Source organism: Vigna unguiculata, chromosome 10 (genome assembly GCF_037176805.1).
Source record: "Vigna unguiculata cultivar grain cowpea cultivar isolate G323 ecotype 2 chromosome 10, ASM3717680v1, whole genome shotgun sequence".
In the NCBI taxonomy this organism is placed as follows: Eukaryota; Viridiplantae; Streptophyta; class Magnoliopsida; order Fabales; family Fabaceae; genus Vigna; species Vigna unguiculata.
This window is the reverse complement of record NC_140801.1, coordinates 35,553,089-35,567,164: the sequence shown is the minus strand read 5'-3', so window position 1 is coordinate 35,567,164 and position 14,076 is coordinate 35,553,089. Positions and strand designations below refer to the sequence as shown.

Below are 14,076 nucleotides of genomic sequence, written 5' to 3'. Positions count from 1 at the left end.
TTCAATTTTCTAAAAGCCAACGCAATTCCCTTCGCCAAAAAATGAAGTAAAGGGAAATTGTATTAAAAAAGTGTGAGAGAAAAAACTTTTAAAATACTTTCTATTCGGCACATCAATTTTTTCTTACATATGAGACATAAAAATAAATAGATTTTCTTATCGAAAAATGTTAGTGGTTAATATTTTGTTGAAATCACGACATTTTTAAAGAACTAAAGCGCGACTTCTCTTCAAAAAGTGAGAGAACAAAACTTCTCAAAATACTTTCTATTAGGCACATCAATTTTTTCTTACATACGAGACATAAAAATAAATAAATTTTTTTATTGATAAATGTGTTAACTCTCAATATTTTTCTTGTGCAAGAGTTAAATTGCTACATTTTTTCAATTTTTTTTTAGTTAAATATGTTTTTAGTCACTATGTAAAATTGAAATTTATTCTTGTCTAAAATTCTGATATATTTTTGTCTTCAAATTTTAAAGAAAAATAGATATAATCATTTTAATTCAATTATTTAATAATTTTTTGACGTTTCAAATATGTTTTGCAATAGACAATGAATCGAAAATAAACAACTCAAATGTTATCATGAAACGGATTTGACACCTCTACATAATTGGATTCAGATGATGCTATTCATTCATCATTGAAGTTTGATAATAAAAAATATATCAAATTTTGAACAAAGATGAATTTCAATTTTATGTTAAAGTTCACATAAAAACATAGTTAACTCTTAAAATGTATCAACGTACTTAAATTTTTTTAATCTATACAACTTAAAAATATATTTATTGAATTGAGAAAAATAAACATGACAAAATATTAAATGATTTATCATGATTCGTTCATCTTAGAGTTGTATAGGTTTGACCCCTCTTTGTTGCATATTCAAAATAGAGTTGAGAGAAGATCCGACAGAGAATTTTGTTAATAAGTTGCCAGTACCAAATCCTCCATTGCTTCCAAAACAAGAGTGGACCAAAAATCATTCCATGACCAAAAATCATTCCATGGCCAAAAATCAGTCCCAGTTCCACACTAAGAAAATTCCAATCAATGGTAGAAACTAAGGTTTGATGTTGTTGTAACACCCCTGGCTCTCTGCCATCGAATTCATCAGTCAATGGAGGACTGTAGAGGCCATCATTGCCTTGAAAGGAAGAAGCTGGAAATGACTGAAGTTGGGTACTTGTTGGGATCTTTCCCACCAAATGATTCGAGGAGAGGTTCAAGAATGATAGGAAAGATAAACTTGCAAGCTCTGTGGGAATATTTCCTTCCAGTGAGTTATTTGATAAATCTAGGGACTCAAGCTCCTTCAGATTTCTAATTGACGGTGAAATTTGGCCAGAAAAAGCATTGTTTGACAAGTTCAGTGCATAGAGTTCCTTAAAGTCAAATAGCTGTTTTGGTATTTCTCCTTCAAAATGGTTGGATGAGAAGTCAATCGAAGTGAAAACACTTAAAATCTTAACCAGATCCCTCCGTTGCCCTTTCATTGTAACTGTCACTGAATCATAATAATATAATTTGCTCCATTTTGTCCCAATTCTATGCATATCATAATTGATACGTTTTACCATGTATGCTGGTTGGTTTTCATCAGACACCGTTGCTTGCCACCTTGTGAAGAAGGTTTGAGGTAGCTTGCCACTGAAATTGTTAATTGCTAGATCGACTATTTGAAGAACGGGCCATGTGGCATTGGTTCTCCACTGAGGTCAAGGGCAGTAACATGTCCCTTCTTGTCACAAGATACCCCCATCCAGCCGCAGCAATCCTTACTTGGATTCCATGAATCTAGTCTGTTCTCATAGTCGAATGTGAGGTTGTTCTTGAGTTGGAGCAGCAATGACCTCTGATCATCATGACAAAGGCCAGAAACCACAAACAGGTTGTTACAGAGGCACAGCCAAAACAATGGCATCACCACAAGTGCTGAGACTAACTCGGTTCTCATTGTAGATTGTAACTATGATAACCGTAGAAAACTGAAATACAAATAGTTGTTCCCATTTCCAAAAGCATATTTGTTATGTGTAAAAGCTCGCAACTTCTTCCACGGGAAAGTCTTTGGTCAATGGTGACTTTCACTAGGAACCCACCATCGCCACTTTTTAGGAACGTTCCAGTTGGGTTTCTTGAAGGTTCACTCCAGGCCCACATTTTCAATGCTATTATTAATTTCATTATTTTCTTACTCCGAACTTTGTCTTGTATTAGTATTTTTACGTGCGCGGAATTTTAAAAATTATAACATATTTATTTTATTAATTTGAATTCATAAATAATATGTGCACGGGATTTTAAAAATTATAACATATTTATTTTATAAATTTGAATTCATAAATAATATAGTTATAATTTAATTTAAATATTTTATTTAATAAAATTAAATAATAATATTTTGATTGTTTAGAGAAATATATTTAAATTATATATATATATATATATATATATATATATATATAATAAAATATATCATATATAATTATTTTAAATAATATATTCTTATTGAATTAATCAAAATAAAGAATTTAAATTTAATTTTAAATGAAATAGGAAATGTATAAAAATGTAAATAATAAATTGTATAAAAGAAAGGGTGAATGATACAGAAACCATTAAGTCAAATCTGTAAAAATACAAAAGTTATATCATCCAAAATGTTATATAAAACTATTAATGATAGAACATGAAAAAAAACGTAAAGAGTAAATCTTGAAAGGATACAAAGGTTAGACAATACATAAAAGAAAATGTAAATAGCAAATCTAAAACCATAAATAGTAAATCATTCAAAATAAATATAATGAATAGACTATGTAAAAATATAAAAATCAGACGATTGGTGGACTCATCTAGTGCAATTATCATGTTTCATGTTTCAGTACAAATTCATATTTTAATTTTTTTTAAATGACAAATTATAAATAATATAAATATAAATAATTGAGTTCGTGTTAGAAATACAATTATATCGAATAAATTGAAAAAGATATATGTTTTTTTGAAATTCATTTACATATTTGTTGTTATTAACTAAGTAAACATATATATTACAACTATTTTGACATCTTCATGAATTTTATTTACTCCATTTTGAATTTCATTTGGTATATGAAGAAATTAAATTTTATTTAACATGACTGTTCATGTTTTTTTTTTTTCTGAAAATACATTTAAGAAAGAAAATGAATGAAAAAAATTCAAAATAATTGATGGAATTAGGATTTAAGGTTTTGTTTAATTAACAATTCCAAAACTATGTATTTTAGAATATTCTTAATATTAATAAGGTTATGAATTAATAGTCGTCCATTGATTTGATACAATCATATGATTGATATGATTGATACTTATATGATTCATTACTCTTTATGTAATATTTTTTATTAACTATTTGATTTATATCTTTTCTGGATTACCATGTTGTATCTATAGATAAGACTCTTCCTACCAGTATAAGCTCACACAAAAAAGTTGCTCCATATTCTCTCATTCTCTGTTCTTCCTTCTATTTTCTATTCTTCTCTATATTATTAGTTTTATTTTATAACACGTTATCAACACGATGCTCCAATCAACTGAGGGTTAGTGCAACCAACTGAGGGCTAGTGGAAGTTTTTTCTCTTTGAGGACAATGTTTTGCATATGTCTTCATCTAGACTCTTCTTAATCCTTTCTTCATTTATAATTTTATCAATTTTATCTTATATTGTTATTTTCATCGCAAGAATGATTTAACTTTATCAATCTTCATCTTTGTCTGATTATTATTATTATTATTATTATTATTATTATTATTAGTAGTAGTAGTAGTAGTATTAGTATTATTACTATTACTATTATTTGTTATGCTAATTCTAAACATGTCAAACCTTACAAATTTTGAATTTGTGGGATTTGTGACCCTTGATATTACAAGCAAGAATTACTTATATTGGATATTAAATGATGAAATACATTTAGATGCAATGGGTCTTAATGATATCATTAAAGAAAAAAATAAAGTATCTGAGCAACTAATTTGCTCCTGTGAGAACAATATTGTGAAAAAAATTTTACAAATATTATGAATTTATTTCACGCCTTTGTATGGCTGAACAAAACAATGAAGTTTTGATGAAAAATCATGAGATTCGCCCAACTGGTTTTGCTCCATTCCTAGAAGTGAATGCAACAATATTTGATTTATATTTTCATGATTGTTATATTGATTATGTACATGGTCATAAATGTAATTTCAAAGACACATTTTGTCACCAGAAGTGGCACAATAATGTGAAAAAGGAAAAAGGAAAATGTGAAAAATATTAACAAATAAGATAAAAGTATATATTATCATTATAGTGGTAAAGGTCATTTTAGTTGTACTTGTCGTACACCAAAGCATCTACAAATAATGAGAAGAACATAAAACCACACTTTGACTATGAAGATAGTGATTCTGATTATGGCCATATGGATGCTACTCATCTTGATATTATTATTTTCTTTGCTAAACCAAATGGAAGCATTGGTCACATCATTGGTTATGAGAGTGTGAAAAAAATATCATATTGATATTTACGTTTATATGAAGAATGAATATTGGCACTAATACCAATGATGAGGATATGTTTCTTATTGATAGTGCAACAACTTATACAATTCTCAAGAGTAATAAATTTTTCTTTTGTTTGATAATGCGAGACATCAAGGTTAGTATTATTTATATAACTACAAATATATTTGAAGGCTCTGGAAGAGCTATTATACTTCTACCAAAAAGTTGAATAGAAACTTATTAAGTTTTAAGGATATTTGTCTTAATGGATATCATATTGAGACAAACAATGGAAAATATATGAAATATCTTTATATCTCTACAATTGAGTTGAAAAAAAAATGTATTGGAGAAATTATGAACATTCTCTTATGGTTTGCATTACACATAAATTAGTAGAATTGAAAAGCATGTCATGGTAAATAAGAAGTTTATGAATCAAAATGGATGTCTTTTTTGGCATGATTAGTTGGATGATTTGTACTACGCATATATTAGTACAATTCAAATGCATGTCATGGCAAACCAGAAGTTTACGAATGAAAAATAATTCCTTGCTTGGTATGATTAGTTGAGTCATCCTGGATCTTTTATTATGCGAAAAAAAGGGTTAAGAAACTCACGTGGACACCCACTTAAGAGTCAAGAAAATTCTTCAGACCAATGAGTTCTCATGTACTATACGTTCATAGAAGTTGATAATAAGACCATCACCAGAAAAATTAGAAATGAGTCAATCTCATTTTCAGAACGAATATAGGGTGATATTTGTGGTCCAATACACCCACCATGTGGATCATTTATATATTTCATGGTTTTAATTGATGTATAAACTAGATGGTCACATATTTGTTTATTATCAGCTCACAAAAAGTATTTGCAAAGTTATTAGTATAGTTAAGAGCTCACTTCCCAGATTATCCGATTAAGAAAATATGTTTTGATGATATTGGTGAAATTACATCTCATGCTTTTCATGAGTATTGTATATCAATTGGAATTGAAGTTGAGCATCCAGTAGCACATGTTCATACTCAAAATAGACTTGCGAAATCATTACTAAAACGTCTAAAATTGGTTGCAAGATCATTACTTATGAGAGCTAATCTTCTAATGGCTACTTGGAGATATGCAATTTTGCATGTTGCATTATTGATTTGCATCATGTCAACAAGTTATCACAAATACTCTATTATGCGGTTGGATTTTGGTCAATGACCTAATATTCTCATGTAAGAATTTTTTTTAGTGTGGTGTATATGTCTCAATTTTCCCACCAAAAGGGACTATGATGGGTCCTTAGAGACGATTGAGAATATATGTTGGATATGATTCTCTCTCAATAATAAAATATCTTGAACTACCAACAAGAGACTTATTTACCGTTCGACTTTTTGACTGTCACTTTGATGAATAAAGTTTTTCCAACATTAGGGGGAGAAAGAAAACAATTGGAAAAGAATATTGGTTGGAATGAATTATCATTATCTTATCTTGATCCTCGTACAAAAGAATGTGAACTGGAAGTTCAAAGGATAATTCATTTACAAAATTAGTCAATCAATTACTAAATACTCTTACTAACATAAAAGGTAATCAAATCATATATACTAGTTGTGAATGCTTCGAGTATATTTGATATTAATTCATAACACGCCTGAACCGTGGTAGGCCTGTTTGTTCCAAAGACACGTTTGAAGCATGGTAGGCCTATTGGTTCCAAAGATAAAAACTCTTAACTGAGAAAGAAAGCTAAAATGCAAGATGACCTAATTGAAAAGGTAGAAATCCCAAAATATTTATTTGACATAATTAATGATTTAGTTCCAGAAAAACCTCTAATACATGAAATTTTTGAAAAGCATGAAATCTCAACAAATTATGACATGAATCATATAATATGTAACCAAAATGAAGTCAACATTGACGAAACTTTTACATTAGATGCAACAATGTTGCAATATTTGATTATCCTAGTTGCACAACAAAGTTTGCATTTACATCTACTGGATGATGTTACAGCCTATTTGTACGGTTCTCTTCAGAATCATATTTATATGAAAATCCTTGAAGGATTTTATTGTCCCAACAAGGCAAATTCTAAAGAGGGTTATTCAATAAAATTGAACAAGCTCTTTTATTGATTAAAGCAATCAGGACACGTGTGACATAATTGTCTTATTGAGTACTTATTAAAAGAAGGATATAGAAATGATCCTATTTATTCTTGTATTTATATGAAAAGATCCAAAAATGAGTTTGCCATAATTGTTGTATATGTAGATGACATAAACATCGTTGGAACTCCTAATGAGCTCATAAAGGCAATTGATTGTTTAAAGAAAGAATTTGATATGCAGGATCTTGGAAGGACAAAGTTTTGTTTGGGATTACAAATTGAGTATTTAAACAAAGGTGTTTTAGTATATGGACAAAAACACCTTTGTTTAAATGCTCAATTTTTAATCCCAAACAAAACTTTGTCCTTCCAATGGTGGGGAGGTCATTAGATGTTGATAAAGACCCTTTTAGACCTCAAGAAAAAGATGAAGAACTCCTTGATCCTGAAGTACCATATCTTAGTGCTATAGGAGCACTAATGTATCTTGCTAATTATACTCGACCTGATATAGCATTTACTATAAATTTGTTAGCAAGATATAGTTCTTCACCCACAAGAAGACATTTGAATGGAGTAAAACAAATACTTTGTTACCTTAAGGGCATTATGAATATGGACTTATTTTACCCAAATGATTCAAAATCACATTTAATGGGTTATGCAGGTGTAGGTTATTTATCAGATCCTCATAATGGTCGATCACAAACAGGATATTTGTTCACATGTGGTGGCACAACGATTTCATGGCGATCTATGAAACAAACAATAACAGCAACATCGTCAAATCGTGTAGAAATTTTAGCATTGCACGAGGCAAGTCGTGAATGTGTTTGGTTAAGGTCTATAATTCAACATGTACGACAAACTTGTGGTTTATCCTCGGGAAAAATGAAATCAAGAACTATATATGAAGACAATCGTGCATGCATTGCTCAATTGAAAAAAAAAAAGGATATTAAAGGAGACAAAACAAAACATATTCTTCCAAAATTCTTTTTCACTGATGATCTTCAAAGAAATGGTGATGTAAAGATCTAAAAGGTTCACTCATGTGAAAATCTAGCAGATTTATTTACAAAGTCTTTGCCAAGAGGAACTTTTGAGCAATTGGTTCACAAAATTTGACTCCTTCATCTTAATAATGTAAGTTTACATGAGGGGAGAAATAAAAGATGTAAAGAACAATATTATTTACAAAGTCTTTGCCAAAGGATTTTTCCTAGTAAGGTTTTAACGAGACACATTCTTTTATCAATGGACACCCAAGGGGAGTGTTATGAATTAATGGTCGTCTATTGATTTGATACAATTACTCATATGATTGATATGATTGATACTCATATGATTCATTACTCTTTATGGAATATTCTGTATCAACTATTTGATTTATATCCTTTCTGGGTTACCATGTTGTATCTATATATAAGACTTTTCCTATCAGTAATAAAACACACAAAAAAGTTGTTTTCTATTCTCTCAGTTCTTCCTCCTATTCTTTATTCTTCTCTATGTTATTAGCTTTATTTTATAACAGTTTTTGTTTTTTTTTTTATTTGTAAAATATGATTTTGTGTTATTTTAGTACTACTTATTTCACCACATCTAACTTCTCTTGATGGAATACGCATTTATTCCTTTTGCAAATGATAATCCACATTAAAAAAATAAAATAAAATATTACTACATTTTTTCTATTATTTATTAACTTTACCTAAATGACTTTAGTTAAGATTTTAAAAAATAAAATAATACAAAAATGTTTAAATTAGGAATTTTGATGAAAACTTTTACTTTTTGTCCATTAATTCAAAGTCTCTAATTTAATACAAAACATCATTCAATTACCAATATTTAAATTGACATATTTAATGCTGAATACATTTATTCATATTTTATTACTATTAGTAGAAAATGGTTACTCAAAAATAATCATTTTATTAAACGGTTATGAAAAATAACCAGCATCATATTTTTTATGTATGCATTAACCAAAAATATTATAATTTTTTTTTTATTATTAGAAAATAAGATATAAGTATTTTAAAGGGTTAAGTATGTTTTTAGTCCCTGAACTTTGACCCAAAATTGGAATTCGTCCCTGGTCGAAACTTTGATAAATTTTGGTCCCTAAACTTTAAAAATGAATGAATATAGTCCTTTTAATCCAATTTTGTTAACTTTTTTTTAGGTTTCGAATACATTTTTCAGTAAATATTGAGCCGAGAATGTGTCAAACGGCGTAAACAACCCTAATATTTACTGAGAAATGCGTTCGAAACCTAAAAAAAAGTTAACAAAATTGGGTTAAAAGGACTATATTCATTCATTTTTAAAGTTTAGGGACCGAAATTTATCAAAGTTTCGACCAGGGACGAATTCCAATTTTGGAGCAAAGTTCAGGGACTAAAAACATACTTAACCCGTATTTTAAATATATATTGGTATTGTCATAAATTTGTGTTAAAATCTAATTACAATCTTTTATCCTCAAAATCACTTTAAGATTATGATTGAAGCCGTCAAAAACAATCCCATTTTCATTTCAATAGGTTTGGTTTGAAAATAAATTTTCTTTTTTAATTTTTATAAATTTTAATGAAAATAAAAAGGTAAATTTCCTTTTCATTGCGCTTTTTTATAATTTTTTAAAATAAAAAAAATGTAATGAATTTTTTTAATCGAAATGGTTAACTTAGATAAGTCTAATATATGTCAACCAAGAGAGATTGAATTGGTATTTCAAGATTTTTAGTATTTTGAAAAGTTCTTGAAGTGTTTTTCCATCTTTATCATATGCTCCAATCAATTTACCAACTTATGTTAATAGATTAATTCAAACAATTAAGAATAATAAAAAAGAATAAAAAGAAAGAGAGAATGCAACAAGTTTTATACTAGTTCGATTCAAGATGAATCTACATATCCAGCTTTCTTCTAAGAACTTGATTTACTAATCAAGAATTCTGCTTAGAAGCAATGCCTTCACAAAATTACAATTAGACATTCACCTACACATAGTACAAAAAAAAAAAGCTAAATTGCAGAGGTTTTAATTTTGTTTAGCGGGAGTTTTTACCCTCCACAAAATATTTTGCAGAGGTTTTTCAAACCTCCACAAATAGGTTCCCCATAAGTTATTTGTGGAAGTTTTCTACAACCCCTGGTACCAGGTTTATATTGTGGAAGTTTTTTAATGGAGGGTTATAACCTCTACTATTCATGACTATTATTTTGTGGAGGTTTAAAACCTCTTTTATTTCCATAAACCTATTTGATTCCAAAGTTCCTGTTTTTCATTTTTTTTTTGTGGGAGTTAATACCCTCCTCAATTCGAGGATTATAAAACCTGTTTCGTTTGTATTATTTAATTTGTGGATTTATTACTGTATTTTTCTTGCGTTATTCATATCTCATAAAAAACAATATTTTGTTTGTAATTAGAATTTCCTACTATACTTGACAATGTATGTCACCATTTGAGGTACTTATATTTTTATATCAACAATATTTTTTTGTAAACTTCAATCAAATACTTCAACCAAAGTGCTCAAATATATATCATTAGAACTTTTGATTCTCAAAATCAACATATTAACATAAAAGCAATTTAAATTGAAACAATTACAACTTAATCCATACTTACTCAAAGTTCATAATACACTAAAATAGTTTCATCCTAAAAAACATCATCAACACCCTAAATGTTGCTACCACCAGATGATCCTCTTATACCCATATAAGACTTAGGCTCATTTGCATCACTGGTTTGCTAAAATTATAAAAGATAAATATTAGCTGCAAGAAGGACGTCAATCTCAAATCATGAAATCAACATGCATATACTAAAATAGTTTATTACTGGATCATTGACCTGCACAAAAATCATGATTATTTGGTATCGATGATTAACTCACATCGATAAATGTGGAGGAGGCTTGTTAGCTCTCCTAAATCGCTTCCGAAGCTGAAGAGAGAAACAGAGAAATCACCATTCCACAATTAACCTCTTTTGGCACCGGTTTTTTTGAACCGAAGCATATAACCCTCTTTTGCTTCGGGTTTTCGCTGAACCGAGGCATAAAAGTTGTCTGGAATTGCAAAAATGCCACCGCGCCATTATATGCTTCGGTTCCTGACCAACCAAGGCATATAAGGTGAGGTAAAAAGCAAAATCTGCACTAATGAGAACAATTAAATTTAATTTAATCTCAGAAAAGAAAAATAAAATAAAAAACCTGATTAAGATTGAGTATAGTGGATTCTCTTATGTAATAATCATTCCTATCATTATGCAGAACCTGAAAATTACTACTCACAAATTACTAATAATATTGCAAATTCAAAATAAAATAAAAAAATCCTAGTCACTTGACATTCTCATGCTTTGAATCATAACGAGACCTTACTAGCCATGGGTAATGTTTCACTGGACGACTTTCTATCTGAAATCGCACCAAAGAAATGAGAGCAAAGAAGCACGAGTTTTATGGTATACTAGATTAAAACTTTAAACACTAAAACATTATGCAATAATTTTAATGAATTTTTATAATACAAATTTAAAATAGTTTAAAAGAAAATAAAAATTGTAACTCGATAAAAATTATGAAAAGGTATATAAAAACTAGTACTTTTAATTTTTAAAATTCCTATTATACATGTAGTTTTAATTCCAAATGAAGAATTACATTATGCCCGTTAAATCTAAACTTATGGTGCTTAAATTTCTGGAATAACAAAGAGAATAAATTTAATCTATATTACTAAAAGTTACCAAGGTTTTCCAAAATTAATACAAAATCAATATCAGGGTTAAGTGTTGCAACGGCTAGTGGTGCAAGTCATTCTTCTAAAGATTCTCAAAAAAAGATATATGGGAATGTTTATTAACGCTAATATTCCAACCTATAATCCAAATATAAATGAACATATTAAACTTTTACTCCTCTAAATCTAAATTATGGGTTATTCAGGTTTCTTACATATATAAGATACAAAATCATCATAACAGAGAGAAACATAACTTATAAATCACTAGTAAATTGAACTCATAGAAGAATCCAAGAAAAGAAACTTTAATTTGGTGAACATTAAGAATGAGCTTTCAAAAAGGAGAGTAGAAAGAAAAACAACTAATATAAGGTTTGGATCAATCTCTGACCCTGCATATAAAAAATATTAATTACTTATATTATTTTTAAACAAGAAGTTGTGAAAGCTTATTAAATTGAAAATATTCTAAAATTCCAGTATACATGATCCAAGGTTCTACATTGAAAAACCTTTTCTTTTGTATCGCTAAGTACACAAGTTTCAAACTAACTAGCATAAAAACATAACAAACTTACCAAGATGAAAAGGAATGAGCTTTTGAAGAATCTTCCTTCCATTGATGCGCAACACCAAAGAATGATACAGCTTCCTCTCTCTAACTAAACTACACCTTTCCAATGCTTCAATATCATCTTCCAGTGAATTCAAACCATAGAGACTCTTCCTCATGTCAGCAAGTGACAACAAGGCATCACAAACCCTTTTAGGCAGCAAGGATTTCTTGCTCATATTAAATGCTTCGTTAGGGAAGATATTATCATTCAAATGGGTAGTTCCACCATTTGATTCAGGACAATTCCCAACAACTGATACCGATCCAAAAGGAAACTCTTGCTCTACTGTGGCGGTCAGAAAAAGCTGAAGAACACCATTGAAGTACCAACTCGATGTCTATGTTTACAATATCATAGGAATTGCCTTGCTCGGTAAATCCATATCTATGAAGCAAAGCAGCATTACCCAATAGCCCATAAGTATAAAATACCTGTTATTAGGCAAGAGGAACTCTTATGTATTATTGTAACTTCAAGGGAATAATAAGAGGTTGCGTCAAGAGTAGCATAACACATTGAACGTTTCAATTCGAAGTGTAAAGCATATTTGCAAAACTACGTACTATAGATAAGCATGTATTACTATGAGGTCGTTTCTATGACAAAAAAAATGATAAATCACTAACTCAAAGAAGAAAAATCATATAACTGAAAGGAAAATTCTCACCTCAGTTCCACTACTGACATCTTTTATCATAATCATCTCCAACATAGAAGTATCATCCTCGCTAACTGAAGAACTCTCCAAATCACTATCAATGTTGTTCCCAACATTAGCATCAATTGATGCAATCATATCCGTAGAGGAATTTTGAACCAATGCTTCTATTTCCTTAACAATGCCCTTATCATTATTACTACCATCAACATCACTACCTGATTCATAATTAGAGGACATAGCAGTGAAATGCATATCTTCTGCACCTGTTTTATGATTGAATCTAGTGTAGAAGACAGTATACACATTATTAGAATGGGAAAATCTTCAAATCTAGATCTTATACATAAACAGGAAAGCGCGGACTCTTCAAAATAACAATTGTGTCATGTAGTTTTTGAACATTTTAGAGTTACATTTTTATATTGTTTTACTTTTATTTTTAAAATTTTAAAGCAGAGCCAATGGGAATATCATAATAATTGGATGGGAACAACAACAATAACAAAAGTTTTGTGTGCATACAATGATTCGTTTACAAATACAACAATTCCATATTTCGAATTAAATTTTTACTATGCTAAAAGCATGTATTGTATTATAGTCCTGTTTGTTAGCTATTTTCTTGCTTCATATCATATGTTGTATTTGTTTTTTCTAGCTCAAAAGACAATTTGTGCATATTACACACACAGTCAATCTCTTTGGAAAATTTGCTACAACCATTTACTTAAATTAAAAAGTAAAGCATCACCAGATTCTGATGCACTATTGCAATTCTCGAAATAGTATACAAATACAAGAAGGCAAAATTTTCTTGACAGATCAAATTTATCAGCATTTGTTGAATTTGAAAAGCCTTAAAGCTAGATCTAGAAATTATCGCTCTTGTCAACCAATCACAAATTTGAGTTACAGAGAAATTAAAATGTAAGAAATGGAAAATAAAGGTGTACACTAAGACTACAAAAGAAAACCATGTTAATGGCCATAGGCTCTACTTATAGATCTGCGAAAGGAACCATGCCAAAACCATGGTAATCATCAATCTCAAAGGATCGTGAAGATATAAGACTTTTCGCTGCAAAGTATTGTTCTATGTCAAAGAATTTCGGGTTTAGGTTTAAAGGTGCTAAATCCAATAGGGGGAGAATATTCTCTTTCTAGTCCTCATAAATCAGAGCCTTGTCTTCTTGCACTGTTTGCCTAAAATTATAAGAGATCAGAAAGTTTTCATATGGTAAAGCACATAGTGTTATATTCCAAGATTCAAATCACTGGTATGATGCCAATGCAAAGGCTAAAAGGAACGACCATAAATTATCTTATAAGTTTTCAATGTTGTGCCAATCAC

The 14,076-nt window shown here is 29.3% G+C and overlaps 1 protein-coding gene, 1 long non-coding RNA gene and 1 pseudogene across 3 annotated transcripts; all 3 read right to left on the bottom strand.

Moving 5' to 3' along the window:
• Positions 1 to 851: 851 nt before the first annotated feature.
• LOC114165419 (receptor like protein 24-like) lies at positions 852 to 1,966 on the bottom strand. The gene is made up of 2 exons (XM_085667410.1): positions 1,766 to 1,966; positions 852 to 1,721 (listed from the first exon to the last, which is right to left on the bottom strand). The coding sequence occupies exons 1-2, from the start codon at positions 1,964 to 1,966 to the stop codon at positions 852 to 854; spliced, it is 1,071 nt and encodes a 356-aa protein (XP_085523536.1).
• An 8,267-nt stretch (positions 1,967 to 10,233) lies between these two features.
• LOC146882453 (uncharacterized) lies at positions 10,234 to 11,231 on the bottom strand. Its single transcript, XR_014985025.1, has 2 exons — positions 10,592 to 11,231; positions 10,234 to 10,446 (listed from the first exon to the last, which is right to left on the bottom strand). It is a non-coding gene; the product is annotated as an uncharacterized LOC146882453 (long non-coding RNA).
• Positions 11,232 to 11,999: 768 nt separating this feature from the next.
• On the bottom strand, positions 12,000 to 13,278 carry LOC114165420 (uncharacterized; annotated as a pseudogene). Its single transcript, XR_014984940.1, has 3 exons — positions 13,268 to 13,278; positions 12,732 to 13,047; positions 12,000 to 12,495 (listed from the first exon to the last, which is right to left on the bottom strand). The product of XR_014984940.1 is annotated as an uncharacterized LOC114165420 (transcript).
• Between the last annotated feature and the right edge of the window lie 798 nt (positions 13,279 to 14,076).